This window comes from Plectropomus leopardus, chromosome 10 (genome assembly GCF_026936395.1).
Source record: "Plectropomus leopardus strain MGB_pleo_1.0 chromosome 10, ASM2693639v1, whole genome shotgun sequence".
Lineage (NCBI taxonomy): Eukaryota > Metazoa > Chordata > Actinopteri > Perciformes > Serranidae > Plectropomus > Plectropomus leopardus.
The window spans coordinates 15,492,105-15,508,281 of record NC_142185.1 but is presented as its reverse complement, the minus strand read 5'-3'; the positions used below and the strand labels follow the sequence as shown (position 1 = coordinate 15,508,281).

Genomic DNA, 16,177 nt, shown 5'->3' with positions numbered 1-16,177 from the left:
ATCAAAGGAAAGACATTTACACAACAAAACATTAAAATTTCAACACCTTTAGTCAGAAAGTGCAAAAGCTTACTGCGTCAGGGGAGCGCTGGACTAAAGAAAAGGCTTCTTGTATCTGATGGTTAAAATCTGACAAAATTTAACCAAAATATCTAGTCTGGTCTTTCCTTACTCCAACCCAATCACCAGGATAAATGTTGGCCTGTTACGTTTCTGCAAATCACACATATGTTAGACTCGTAGGTGTCATATGTAGTGAATTTGTTGAAACTTAATGATTTATTTACATTTCAAAGTTATAATTTATTTGTTTGGTTTTAAATGCCTGGTTTGGTCAACACAAATGAGGCTGGACAGTTCCTGAATTGTAATTGTTTATAAAATTACTGTTTTTTTTGGTCCTAAGCAGTGGACCATTTCACCTAGGTCTCAGGCCATGCACCATCCCCTTCGCCATCTAATGAGATCTCAGTTTATATACATCTAATCTAAAATAAATAATCTAATAAAATGTACAAATGTAATATTGTAAGACAGTTCTGCTTTGCAAAAGGCGAGTGTGCTGGTTTCTCACAGTATTTTCTAGTGGTACTTACTTCACATTCACCGTGTTCCAGAATCTTCTTCTGCTGACTGCTGAACTGCTGGGGGATTGGCTTCTGCTCCAGGGGACATTAGTGGTAGTTACAGAAGGAAAGGACAGTGCCATTCATTTACTTTACCCATCCATATTTTCCCGGTCGGACTGGGAATTCTAAATGGTGACCTTCAAGCTGCAGGCCACACTCGCTTGCCCCTGACTGTTTGAAGAATGTCAGTGAGGATTGATTGTCCTTTTGTCTGTGTTTGTGTGTGTGTTTGTGTGTGTTTGTGTGTGTGTGTTTGTGTGTGTGTGTGTGTGTGTGTGTGTGTGTGTGTGGTTTCCCACTCTTTACCTGTGGAGCACTTAGAGAAGGAAAGCTTTTCCTTTTAAACACTAAAAGGTGAAAAATGTTTGGCCAAGTAACAAAATGCCAATACCACCTCCCTGCTCTCAGTGCTAAACAGTGTGACCCAGAAAGATGGTCAAGCATGTACAGGTAACTACAGGTAGACAGGGTATGCTACGGTATGTTTTTCCTTCTGAAAGTCCTGCTCAAGGCTTGTTTTCACTGAGGCAGTAGAAACCCCAGTGATCTGTCCATAAAAATTGTATTTGGCAATGCTCCTTCCTCGGGGTGGTGGTATGGTGGTTAGCACTGTAGCCTCACAGCAAGAGGGTCCCATTACACTGACATACAGGTCAGGTTAATTGGTGAATCTAAACTGACCATAGGTGTGAATGTGAATGGTCTATTTGTCAGCCTTGCGACAGTCTGGTGACCTGTACCTTACATCTCGCCCAGTGTCAGCAGGGATAGGCCAATATTTATAATTGCAGCCCAAATATATTGATGAAAAACACATAAAAACATGCTCTGTTATGTTGTATGTTGTCTGTTATGCTGCAACTACATGCTTCCATCATAAATAGTCATTACCAATCTACCGGCTCTACTGCAGTTCTGCACGTGGCTGTTTGCAGACTGCTATGGGTTGGTACAATTAATGTCAAACACCGTACTGTCTGTGTATTTTATCATTTTCAAATATATACAAAGTCGGAAATCTAGAATGTAATTTCAGTGCTACATAGGCTATATCACTGTTGATTGTGATGGATTTTGTTAAGTTTTAGTATGTCACAAAAAATGGTGTCATAGTGTATGCCTTTCATGCAGTGGCCTCACTTCCATGCTGGCTCCTTGAAATGGCATTCAGTCATCAAAACTGAACAACCCCTGATCTAAGATTTGTGTTTCAAATTGCTATATATTGGTCAATTTAGCTATTAAGTTTCTAAAAACTAAAAGGGTTTGGTCACAGAAGGTGTGAATTAACACCCCACCCCCCACCCCCATCACCAGTAAAAGTATTCACTCAATTAGCATTTCACCAAGCTCTATTTGCATTTTTTTCCCATCACTGCTTATTGTCTGGCACATGCTCAGTTCTTGTCTAATAAGCTCTGACCTTACCTGAGCACTGTGGGGGTAAGGCTGGGGCAGAGTTTCTGCAAATAATAACACCTCCACGCATTATTTCTGTATGATTCTATACAATGTTTTGTGGGAAAATCCCACGCAGTTTATCTTTAAATTGGCAATAACAGCCCTGAAGAACCTTTACCATAGATTTCAGTATGGAAAACTAATATACATTTTTTGTACACAGCCAAACATCCTTACTGCGCTATCAACACATGAGCAGCCATCTGATTATGCAAGTGTTGACACATGAGCCACATACTGTAAATCCCAAACTGTGTGTGGTTCTATCTCTGTCGGTGTTTACTGAACCTCTACACAACATATCTCTCTCTTTCCAACACAAGCTCAACCACCTTCGACCATGTTGTGTATTCTTGCTGCACAGCTATCCATCTCATGATGGATCGCCATATTAACCCATAACCCTGTAGACACAATGCTTTGTTAATGTGTGTGGGCGTGTGTGTTCATGTGTTGCACAGATGTACGTCTTTTGTCTGTGGTGGTGTTTCTGAATCATTTGAATAATAAGTTGCATACATATGTATGACACTAGAGTCATATGTAATATTTCCAAAATAACATATTACATAAAAATAACATATTTGCTCTTGTTCTAAAAATGCAGCACAAAAAGGTGTTGACACCAGAGGCGAGTTCAAAGCTCTATAAATAATGTACTGAAGCAGCTTCTTCATTTTCTATACAGTAGCATATTCTCTAATAGCAACTCTTCAGACCAAACTGCCAGAAAGACACAGCTCTTACTGTATGTTGTATCCAAGGAAAGAAACACATGATTTACAGCAATCTCACCTTGGTGTAGCTGCTGCATTTTCGGTCTACTACAAAGCATCCTGACAGTCTTGTGAAGCAGTGAGTGACTTTGATGTCGAGGTTATGAATAAAAATCTACTGTTTCTGTGGAACCTTGCTGCTCGCTTCAAGAGAAACTTGAGCATTAAACAGAATAAGGGATCATATGGTCTTTGACAGTTCAGTCTACACTTGTAAACACGATAAACTCTCTGCCAGTGTGTTGAGTCTTTCAACATTTTCCCTGGCATTCTGACACTGACTGGAAGACTGCCTCTTTGGGCTCAAAACAACATGTTATGATTATGGTTCTCTATAGTTCTCTTGTTCTAGTTATCCATACAAAAACACATCCAGCGCAACTGTAATTGCAAGTTTTAGGCCGTTTTTTTTACGGCCAACGCCCGTGTTGTGTTGAAGCTTGCACCCATCTGTGCGCATAAGGTCAGGTAGGCCTTAAACTAAGATGTGGTCAGGCATATTGTTGGCGAATTGCAGAAATTGATTTTGCCAATGACCGATACAATTCTGGTTTAAAGTTAATTGCATCAGAATTTCCCTCTATTAAAATTGCCCATTACCCAGGTAGTAAATGCCAGGTTCACAATATGTATACACTCTGCCTGTTTCACATACAGGGTTGTATGGTTTGGTTGCATTTGGGTGAAATAAAACATTATTAAGAAGAAATATTTATTACATTCTCTAAAATGTGATTACAGCAGAGTGCAAAGCAGAGATGTTGTCTGACTCTCCAAGGGAGACGCTTTGTATATTTCTGCACGAGGACCAGCGTAACAGATTTCAGATGCTAAAAGTTTAGTTCTGTTTCATCTGTCAGGTTTATGACCACAGGTTTAAATGTTGCTGCTTATTTGTTGCAGGAACATTACTGCCCTTACTGTAGTATCCTCAGCAGCAAAATCAATCGCTTCACCATTTTGCCAGAGCCACTTCCTGGCGAACATGGAACAGGGAGAAGAAGTTGACACTCTGACTGGTTATTACATGTTATACTAAAAACACACCTGTTATTATTCCAGAGACTAAATATAACCCCTTCACGCCTTGCCCCTTACTTTGTGCTCAGATTATGCGCTTTGTAGCTAGCAAAGAGTTGGCCACCCCCAAATATAGCTACACAAGGTCAGGGTCCACACATTGTAAATTACTACATATTCAATTTTATTTCACAAGATGTAAACAGCAAGTCAGCTGGAACACAAAGAAATAAAACATATTACAAGAATAAATAGAAACAGCTTTGAAAAAAAGCTCTGTGAACCACAGAGATAAACATTGTTTAAATATGGCTTTAAGTATATTGTTTGACAGGATCTCAAGGGTCCATGTACAGCCTGATCAAAAGACTTTCACAGTGATGCCTAGGTTTCAAACAGAATTCAGGTCAAGTTTGCACAGAACTAGCTAAGATCAAAATAATAATGTGGCATGAATGATTTTCTGGTTGTATTTTGTTAAAACGGTTGTCCATTGCCTAAAGTGAGCAACACATTGTTGAATTTGTTGACACACTGTTTCAGATGTCAACCTCCACTCCAGCCCTCCCCCCCACATGCCTGAGTGTGTATCTGTCTCATTCAGGAGGCCCTGATCATGGCCAGCATGGAGCACCCCCACCTGGTCCGCCTGCTGGGTGTATGCCTGAGTCCCACCATCCAGCTGGTCACACAACTGATGCCTCACGGGTGCCTGCTCGACTATGTCCACGAGCACAAGGACAACATTGGGTCCCAGCTGTTGCTCAATTGGTGTGTCCAGATTGCCAAGGTAAGGATGGAAAAGGTCGCTTTATTAGCTGTTCTGCTCGTTGGACGGTTGATTGGTTTTGGGATTGGCCGGTTGCTTGGTTTGGTATTTGGCAGGGTTGTGGACTGGCAGATTAGCAAAGGGTTGTTTTTAGTATTGTTAGATCATTTTGTTACCTGAGCAATTTGTTTGTCAGCGGATCGTCTTTACAGATTTCTGCTTTTTGCTGCCCTGACTGTTGCACCGAATATCTGCATCAATCATTCGTGATTTATTTTGACTGTTGTTCCACGACCATTGGTCCACCTATTGCTATGTTCCTATAACACATCACTTTTTTCCGTGTCTTCCATCTGTGTCTCTTCATTAGTTGTGAGAAAGTTATTTCTGTTTCTCACTACGTGTATTTTTCTCTTGTAAGTGAGAATACTGCAAATTTCTCTCTCTTTCCCCCACATTCTTGTGTTGCCGCAGGCTGCCATGCATCCTTGCCCCTTTTGAAACCTTACTTTATAAGTATTTACATTTGATAACACGTCTCACCTAATAGAGGCCAAGTGAATTACTTCATTGCTTCCAGAGTATAAAGTAGATGTCCATGGATATTTGGTGAGGTGTCCATGAGTGTGTGCTGGTGTGTGCTGGTGTGTGCTGGTGTGTGTGGAGGATTCAGCAGCAGCAGCAGACAGTGGCGCCCCTCACCAGCCTCTCTGGAGAACTGAAGTAAATAATTCAAAGCTTTGCTTGACTTTGGCGAGGGAAGTGTTGAGTACAGGGAGCTCAGTGTTACAGGATCATGGTTGTGGGAGTGCATTACAATTTGTTCTAATCTATTTGTCAATATTAATTGGTGGCAAATACACCGAGTAATGTTTTCCCTTTTTTTGAGTCTGTCTGACACACAAATCAGCAAAGAGTTGAATCAACATTCGATCCAGTTAGCTAGGGGCGGGAATCACAGAGTAACTGACAGTACAGTACTATCATGATGCGTTGCCCACAGTAACAGTTGTATTACGATACAGCGATTATGTGATAATTTGATACATTGTAAGAAAATCTGGCACGATACATCACAATGTTTTTGTAATTGAAGATGAAAAAATGCACCAAAAAAAGGCTAAATTCAAGAATTATGTAATAATTCACTGAGAAAACACTACTGGATATTTAGCGTTTTTTAAAAAATGAGCCTAGTGGAGGTATAAAGATTACAGTGCCTCTTTGATATGTTTTTCTCCACTTCACACTGTCTACGATTTTCCCCTGCAAGTTTCTTCTTCACTACAAGATAGTTAACTTCAGTTTACTTTACACTCATTCATTTGATAAGTGCCACCACAAGGAGCCGTGAAGTCCTGTCTCTGTAAGTCAGAGGGATCCATTTAGGACACCTGCATGTTTAATAAAAAAAATCAATATCTGGTGCCTGTGTATCAGTAACGTATCACAGGAAAAAGTCATTTTCTTCCACTTCTAATAAGAACCTTAACAGCATCTGGGCAAACACATTCTTATGCATCTATTTATTAATCATAAAAAGGCATTTATTGCAGGGCCATTGTTTTAAGTTGCATTAAAATTATGTATATGCCATGATATATATTTGATATGATTACATCTAGAAGTGTTCTGCATTTGATAGATGGCAGCTAAAATCATTACACACAGACCAAAAGAACTGGTTCAAAAGCCAAAAGAAGCTCAATGAACACGGTTCAGCAGTTTCTGCAGTTCCAGATTTAATATCTTAGACAAATATTTCTGTTGCCATTTTTGGCTATATTGGAGGTAGGCAGTAATCCAGTGATTTTCCATGGGAAGATATTAAACCATCAATTAAACTTTGGTACACAGTTATGAACGCACCACATACACAAGTGCTTTTTTTATATACCAAAGGCGATCAGAGCATGCATTAATTCTTGCAGCGCTGACAAACGTCCCATGCTGTGTAACACAAATATTTTTCATCGTATGAAATTAATCACACAAATTACTTTGTGGAAAAAGAATGTAGATCGGCTGTATGCACATGAACAAATATATGCCCGCTGTGAACAGTTGTCAACATGGAGAGATGTATAATTTATAAAGGGTAGATATGATGATGTATTATTTACTACTGTTATTCTGTGTCTCAAGCGTGTATTGTTTAGTGCTATCAGTAATTGGCTGCTGCTCCTGGGGACTCAAATAGCCATCAGGGGCCACAGTTAATAAGGTGCCCACACATGGGTTCGTGCTCACACCAACACAATTGTCCTACACAATGCATGTATCTAAATAATGCCTACAAGGTGAATTCGGACCACCGTCAACACTCCTTGGTGTAGTGCTCATAATAACTTGAGTCAAACATCTTTCGTACAGATTATTTCCTTATCTTTAACATGAATGTATACATTCACCCACACGGGGCTCTCAAGGCGCTTGCTACTGACAGGGCTCCACTTTCTGGGGCAACATCTCTGTGGCCCTCCCTCTGTCATGGCCGCCATCACAGCCATAGATTATTAATGGGGTGATCTGCCATGAGAGTCATACTAATGAGCAGATTCATTAGAGCTACTACGCATGCAGGGCTCGGATGCCACTGAATATTTTCCCTTTTTTTTTTTTGTTCCTTGGGTCTGATTTTTCTTTTCCTGTTTTATCTTTCTATATATCCCTACTATATCACTTCCTCCTCATTATGTCTGCTTGCCTTTTAAATCTCCTCCTAGTTCTACCACTTTGTGGTTCTCTTGTTCATGTATATAATGTATAGTGTTGCTACAATTTTACAATTTAAGACTTTTGACTTTGGAACTACTACCACAACACTAATATTGATATAATATTGATAATACTAATATTATGTCAGCATATGAATTGTATTGGTTTAAGTCATGTATTTATTTATTAATTAATTAGCAATTAATTTGAATTATTAATTAATTGATAAACCAATACCAAAATATGTAACTATATCTTATAATGCAAAATTATGACTCAGGAACATGTGAATTGGTATAAAGATGAAGTAAAGTAATGGGACTCAACTTCGGTTATCAGAAACCATGAGTTTACATTTAAAAATAGAATTTATAAACCTCGGACCACCACCCATTAAAATAGAAAGGTCGATAGCGCATTTTGCCGTATTAATTAACTAGTCTCATAATTCTAGGTGCACAGTGACTCAACATTATACACACACAAGATCAAGTGTCTTTGTAAATGAAAGGTTTATTAAACTACTCACTACACAGAAAAACTACTCCTAAAAGACTACTTTGAAATTACTTTGAGAATGAATATGGATAAATGATGAAACAGTAAATACAACCAAGACACAAAGTGAATAAAATGATAAACTGAACAACAAACCAATAGATGAAGCGACAATAAAAATGAGGAGATGAAAACCATTGAGGAACTGAATAAGATGTGACATCTGGACTTAATCAGGTGCACTGAAATAGGTGCAAGCAGATTAGAATATAAAATTTAAGAAAAGTCAATGTCAAGCAGGAAAACGGTTCACAGTGGAAAAGTTGCAGCGTGGCCTTTGTGAGGACGCTGGATGGGCAGCTCGGTTACACTCTTGCGGTTCTGATGGCTGGCCTCAGTCAGTTTGAACGTTGCAAACTCAGCTTGAGCTTGATATGCTTTCATTTAAACTGAAGGCTGATTGTCAGTTTAACTTTGTCAGGTTGCAATCTGAAATAAGACACAATCAACAGAATAATGAAAGTCAGGATCAGTTTCACCTTAAACATTGAATATTGTAGGTGAAAACACTGGTGATAATCCAGTTATTGCAGTTTTATTCTGAGTTTTAGTGTGTAAGTGGGACTGTTACTGTAAGGGACTTTTGACAGGCACCCTGTAATAAAATGGGTTTGGACATTTTCTACATAAACTCTCTTTAACTAGGAGAAGAGACAACAAAAGATACAGAAGAAGGGAAATGATATCGTAAGCTGCATTCGCTCAAGTTGTACATTACAGTGATGGTTGCCATCGCACTTCATATACCTGTTAAATATTTAGTGCGAACCTCAAGCATTCTGCCGTTGAATGAGAATTTGATGTCCACTAACTCTGTGACTTGTTTCAAGAAGATGCATCGTAGCTGCTTTAGTACAACATCACCGTTTAAAAAACGTCTGCTACGTGGTATTTCTCATCGAATCATGCTTTACAGAGCAAATTGTCTCCAACATTACTGCTTGGATTGCCTTCAAGTCAGGTATTCTGTGTGCGTGTGCGTGAGTGCGTGCGTGTGTGTGTGTGTGTGTGTGTGTGTGTGTGTGTGTGTGTGTGTGTGTGTGTGTGTGTGTGTGGCCCCCACAGTGTGTATCACAGGGTCATTTCTCTGTGTAAATCAGACTAGGCAAACATGCCCCTCTCCAACTCATTACATACATCCCCAGGGTTCCAATGAAAACTCAGTTCATTCCTATTCCCACTCTGCTCCATCTATGCTCCCTCTCCTGTCTCTCCTTTTGTTTTTATTTTAGTGTGTGATTCTCTTATTTTTGGTTTGTCTTTGTGTCTCTCTGAACATTTATGTAAGAAGAATATGCTTTAAGCTCCAATTGGTGCTCATTTTAGTCCTCTATCTTTTGTTGGTTCGAATATTGTGCTATCTTTCTATTCTTATGTCAGTAATAAGACAGGGTTGACTCACCCAATTTGGGCCACTGTGATAAGCCACCCACTGGCCTACTATCACATTTTCCTACCTCTACCCCTGCTTCCTGTTAATGCTGAAAAGGGTGTTTGTGCTGTAAGGCAGGCCCACTTCATTCAACTGCCAATTCTTGCTGATATATAATTTTAGTCCCCCTCATTTCTTCTATTTTTGCCTAGAATGAGCAGCACTGAGGGGAAAAAAGTAGTTTGCTTCTAGCCCCTTTTCACAGTTTTTAACTATTTTCTTTTAACTATGTTTTGAAATAAATACATACTTTGAAACATGTCTGGGGCAGGACTTTAAGGAATACATTTACTGTGTTTGTTTCTAATTGGGACGTTGTTTGTTTTTCTAGCTGACCGGTCAGGCCAAGAGTAAAATATTCAGAATTTTTTTTAAAAAATCTAGATTAAGATTTCTACCAGGACAGGGCTTTTCAATGGCACCAGCTAGCTCAGGGCAACTGAAGTCTGCCCTTGAATCAATGTGATCACAATAATGAATTCAAATCACTGCGTCACTAAGTTGTTTTTTTTTTTTTGTTTGTTGTTGCCAATCCAGGATTGGGGATTGTGGACACATTTCCACTGGTTTAAGAACAAGGAATGCAACATTCACTCCAAAATTTAATAATTACCAAATTTTGATACAAAAATTGAGAGCATTATGTTGTTTTCTGTGCAAAATGACGGTGTGTTAAGATGAATGTGTTACACAGGAAGGTAAGTAAACCATTGTTCCAGTGACTACCATCCCATGTCTATTGAACTCTTCAATATCTGGCTCACTTCTGTCTGTTTGATTTGGACCACCCATGTTGGTGTGACTACCAACCAACTTGTACTAACCGCACTCTTCTTCCTCTCTCATCCTCCACTCTCAACTCTTGTAGAAAACACTTAAATTGCATTCAAATGTTTGATTCCAACCAGCTCTGGCGGTTAGCATGCCTGCTCCAAGAGCGTGTGTTAACACACAGAGTGAGAAGCAGATCACAGGCGTCAAGCCTTTGATGTTACCAACCCTGAGAAATGTCAACAAGTGTCCGCCTATCTCCCTTCCCCTCGCTCTATCTCTTGCTCTAGCTGTGTCACTCTCTTTCATTTCCAAACTAATTAATTCTGAATCTTTTTTTTCTGATGGTCTTTCATGACTGCATAAATAAGTGTATGATTCTATGTTAGCGGCTAGAACACCTCCTTTCCCCTGGGTAAATATCAGCCTGAGAGGCCTGTTTGATTTGAGAGAGCAGCTTTACGCATGTTTTCATCAGTTGCAATTTTCATCAAAGGGGCACACTAGTTAGGTAGTATTCATGGTTTGTTTTTGTTGTTTTATGTAAGTGGTATTGAAGCATAAAGTACTGTATCATCAGTAGCATGTTGAAGTTTTAGGGAAATCCATGATAAAAAAGAAATGTTAATTGATACAGGGAATTAAACTACCTTCACATATTGGCCCTTTGATATATTGTAGGGCCGCTTTGTTGCTCAGTGACTACAAGTTGGTAAGAACGATAGATGGAAGGGTCTGACAATTGAATCCCCACCAGAGGCAATACCAAAACCCCCCTCTGGATAAAGGAGTGTGATAAATGATATTCCTGATGCCTTAAAAGGAGAAGGAAAGAACTTAGACAATAAAATCACCTGCTGAGGTGACTCATTGGTTCCAAAAACCACAGACCTTTGGCTCTGCTTGACACATGGTCATTCTATCTTACTTCAACTGTTTTATTATTGCAAGATGCCAAGGCAGCCTTTTAGAAAATGCTGGATTGCTCCTGTGTGGTTGGGAAAAATCATTGCCTCAAATAAAGAGATTCAAGTATTTTGTTGACAAGCGAGATTAAGATGCAAAGTGAGGACGACAAACAGACTGCTGCAGCATCAGCAGTAATGTGGACACTGTCGCATTGTTGTGGTGAAAACTGAGTTAAGCATGGAGCAGGAAGCTATTGATTAACGAGTTGTTCTAATTCCCAACCCTTATCTATGGAGTGTGCTTTGTGCAGTGGCCAAGACAAGAAGACTGCGGATACAAGCAGCCAAAAAGAGTTCACTTAGGATAGGGTGAGGAGTTCAGACATTCAGAAGGAGCTTGGAGTAGAAATGCTGCTCCTTTATGTCAAAGGGAGGCATTGGTGGCACATCCAGCTGGTAAGAGACTGGGTAGGCACAGCATGCCGGAGAGATTACATGTTTCATCTGGTGAGGGGGATGACTTGGAATTCCCAGGGAAGAGCTAGAGTTGGCTAGGGAGCAGTGAGAGGGACATCTGGACTACCTTGTTCAGTCTGCTGCCGCCATGACCCAGACCCGCATAAGTAGCAGAAAATGATCAGATGGACAGATGGAGTTGTGGTCTTAGTAGTAATACATGTTGCAGCAGTTGTTCAGTTGATGGATTTTTGTTTTGCCAGAGAATGGTCAGTTTTATCAAGATATAAGTTCTGTCTCTGCAGTGAGATTTGGTCACCTGGAATGGCCTCTGAATGCAACAGCACAAACCCCAAGGCAGCAGACAGATAAATAGTCACCACGAAGGACAGAAGGATATACAAAGACTATTAGGCCTGCACTGACTCACGTCAATCAAAACCACACACAAACAAGCCAAGAGGAATACATTCTCTTCCCCCCTGTCTTTCTGTGTCTCTCTCTCACTCACACACATACATATAGCAGTGATGCAGTATTAACAGCGTCTGGCTGAGCGGAGATGGATGTGGTCAGGTAGGGCAGTGCGGGAAATGGATGACTGCAGGTAGCCCACACAATAGATGAGACTAGCAGCTCAGGGAGACAGGTCTACACTAATGAGTGACAGTCAGACAAACACATTCTCTCACAGGTAAATAAAGGCTTGTAGGTATCCAGACGGGTAAACGCGAACATTAAACAAAGTGAACATGTCATAATTTGATTGAATGATGCACATGTATAGAACAGATGCCCTCAATCAAACACACACACCCACACATTTTGAAGAACAATAGCGTAGTCAGGTTTTGTTTTTGTTTTTCTTGTTTGTTTTTTTTTACCTTTTATTTCACTTTCCCTCTCACGGTTTCTGTCAGTGTCAGAGTACAAGTGTTCTCAATACTTCTTTACCTTTTCTCAAACACACAAACACACTATTTCCTCCCGTCACTACTCGTTACAGAGCAGGTTCACCCTCTGATTTTATATTTATTTCCCAGAGGAAATAGCTATACAAACACACATCTCTGCAAACAGAAATCTGTTTCGCTATGTGTGTGCATGTGTGTGTTGTTGGGCATGTCTGGTCTTTTGGTATCACTTATGTAGCCTAGAGGCTGAAGAAGTGTGCTCCCTCTCAACAAGTCAATTGAAATTACATTTGAAAAAGTATGGACTCTGGCCAAGAGACTGCCAAGGCATAGATACAATATTTGTACACCATAAAAACAATTAACTACTTTGCTCTGCTGTAATTATTATTCAGTATCGTTGCAGTGATGAGGTTAAGAATGAGGCTGCATTTCAGTGTGGCATCAAGCCACACGTTTCACATACTGGCAAGCATTTCTGTGCAATTCTTTTTTATTATTAATTTTTATTATTAATTATTATTTTTTATTATTATTATTGTTCTGCAATGAACAGCTGTAGCAAGCCCTGTAAGAATGCAGTCAATTTTAATATTTCAGTTCATTGATAGAAAGGCAAGCAAACATCTGGGGTTAATGCCACAAAAGTCACTCATCAACCATGTATCGGCAAATGTTAGTTTTTCCCTGAGTTGTTTGAGTTAGTACTACACCAACCGATGCAGACTACTCAGTTTCATCTGTTTTGTTCAGCTACAGTTTTGTGTTTTTGTGGATAAAAAACATATCTTTTAGGAAAAACATATCTTCTTCTTTTAGGAAGTTTTGTAGCTATCAGACAATTTTATGCTTTAAGTGTTCGGTTGAGGGTTTTGCAATGAAAATGCAGACACATGATACAAGACAGTACATCTCTTCTCTTCACACAGACAATGACTGATACTGTTTTGTAGATAGTATTGAACGCTCTGGTGTGCTAGTAATTTAGCATAATTTTCAGCAATTTTCCCTGCAGTTTTATATTGAAGGCAAGCTCAATGAATTTAGTTTCGTCATCCAATTAAATTGATCGCTATCTGAGTTTTGTAAAATGAAAACACAGTTTCTGTTTCTTCGAGAGATGATCCATTCTCCAGCATCCTTGTTTGTTTTTTGTTAACAGATTTACAAGAGTCTGAAGTTTTTTTAAACAACTGTGAATAAAGCTTCACAAAGACATCATCCTGATTGAAACTGACAAGCCTAATATAGTGTCCTAATTTATGTGTGATAGAAATATACATGTTGCTATGAGTAGTGTTAGACTATATCATGGTAGGAAATGTGGGTGGCAAATAGGTCTTTATGCATCTATGTCTGCTGTCATTCTTTATTTCTGTTAATATTTGGAAAATATGCACCTGTATAGGTTACGGCCATTAGAGTTTAAGTGTGTGTGTGTGTGTGTGTGTGTGTGTGTGTGTGTGTGTGTGTGTGTGTGTGTGTGTATTCAGGTTACTGGTGCTAATGCTAGTGGATAGCTTGTCATCTCTTAGACATGCAGGCGGAGGGCCAATGTAGCGACAGCTTGGACCCACTTCACTTTCAATTAGTCGCCTGCCACTGTAGATGCCTCCTCACCAGCCTCTCTGGAACTGACTCAAACCTTGCAAGTGTGTGTGTGTGTGTGTGTGTGTGTGTGTGTGTGTGTGTGTGTGTGTGAAGTGGATGTTAATGGGAATTCTGTATGTATATTAAAATGTGTGTGTGTGTGTGTGTGTGTGTGTGTGTGTGTGTGTGTGGTGGTGCATTCCTGTTGGCACTGATGAATGTATGTGTTGGTTTGAGTGTGCGTGATGGTGTCCACTTGATGTGTCCACCCTCTGCTAGAGACAGGTGCCAGGCTCTATGCCATCTCACCTTTATAGGTTGCCGGTCATTTGCCAAACCTTGGAATGGAGGACTTTGGGGTGAAACTAGTGATGATTAGGGATGAGTGGCATTTGGACTTAACACATACAACTACTTAAAAGGAACAGTAGCCTCTTTAGTAAAGTAGTGTATATGCTACTGTATATGTATACCCTATGTAGCATTCTAAAGCTCATTTTTGAAATCTAAACCATCAATTTGGAATTGCAAATATGCATTACATTGCAAGATTATAAATCTACCTACTCTCATAGGACACTAAGTCTCCTCTCGAAAAAATCAGTTATGTTTAGTGTCCTTGCTGTATATTTAACTTAATGCTAAGGCTCATTTATGCCTAAATTTAGATATTGAAACAGTTATGGACAAAGCCTTCTGTCCTGCATACATTGCGTACATTTTATCCATGTTTGTTACGGATACAGAAAAGAGGATCAGTTCCACTAGAAATTGCAGGAGTATCATAACGTAGTAAGAGCTAGATATGACAAAGACAGAGCTAGAGTTGGATGGCAGAATAGAACAATTCTGTAATAAGTGAAATGTATACTGGTAAATTTGTCAGTAATTTGACCTTCAGTGTGTGTTGGCGTCAAATGGTGACAAATTCAAAGAATGTCTGTTTACAAAGAAAAACGCATAATAGACATGAAGCCCCCCAAAATATCTAGTGGGTCCCCAAAAATACAGAGAGACCTGTTGCGCTACTCTACATCACAGGTTTAATCTGTCAGTTACATTTAGGCAAGGCAGCTCTATGTGTATAGCACATTTCATACAACAGGGCAATTCAAAATGCAGACAGAGCAACACTTGCTGTAGCATTATCTGTCAACTCTTTATGTAAGCATAAAAGGAGCCTTATTGTGATTATCCTTTTGATTGGCCAGTCAAAACACATATTGCCTTCAAATATAAAATACAGATACCCCAGTTAAATACATTTTATAATGATGGTTTTCATCCATGTTTCCAAAAAATGTGTGCATTAATGAGGCAGTAATGCTTTTTTAACTCTCCAGTGCTTTGAAAAATGGGTTTTCATAATCATAATTTCATATGAAGAAAAAAAAAACATTGGAAATAGAAATATATTGTAATTACTTCAATAATTAGCCTGACCTTTGTCAGTTTGTTTACTATATCACGGCTGTTATTGCAGAACATTACACATTTTAGTGCCTCTTGTTTTTGTAATAGAAATACTCTTGAACCTGTGACCATGACTTGAAATATTACCTATCTGCTAGAGCCCATTTTTGACCGCACACATATGAGCACGTGTTAATCTCAAAGTGTGTTAAGCACACTTCCCAAACTATCAATTCAGTAACAGGGACATCTTTTGGTGTTTTAATAATGCACTTACCAAGATGAGAGAGGGTAACTGTGAGGAAAGAAAGCAATCAAAGTCAAGTACAACCAACACGCTATTAAACCTTTTAATGATCTCAACCTCTCCATATTTCGGTTCACTGCAATTAGCAATAAAACTCTTAACGGGTGTGGTCTCATGATGTAGCTGCTTCAGCGCAGGTCAAGTTATACGGTCTTGCATACAGACCTCCACCATCTGTTATTTTCAGTAGTGTCTGACTCTTACAAAGGGCATTGTAGTGTGCTGTGCCTCTATTTTTTTTTTTGTTCTTTTTATAGTGATGCCACCAAGAAACATAAGCATAGTCAGATATAAGATACACAAATTCTACTGTGCGGCTGTTATGAAAACGTAATTCTTTAAAACTGTCCATCTAAAGCGATTTGATTTGAATGGGCCATGTATCTGTGGAATTATGCATTTTATACATACGGTGTGTAGTTGTTAAATTACTTAACAGTTTAAGGAGTTTGGAC

The 16,177-nt window shown here is 39.3% G+C and overlaps 1 protein-coding gene across 2 annotated transcripts in view; it reads left to right on the top strand.

Moving 5' to 3' along the window:
- The window catches only part of erbb4b (erb-b2 receptor tyrosine kinase 4b), a 381,424-nt gene that overhangs the window by 315,647 nt on the left and 49,600 nt on the right, over nucleotides 1–16,177 (top strand). Inside the window, exon 20 of one of the 2 annotated variants that reach the window (XM_088083126.1) lies at nucleotides 4,494–4,676. In XM_088083126.1, the coding sequence (XP_087939252.1) occupies nucleotides 4,494–4,676 (183 nt within the window). Of the gene's footprint in view, nucleotides 1–4,490; nucleotides 4,677–16,177 lie in introns of both variants that reach the window. The other variant, XM_042495287.2, reaches the window with a different exon arrangement.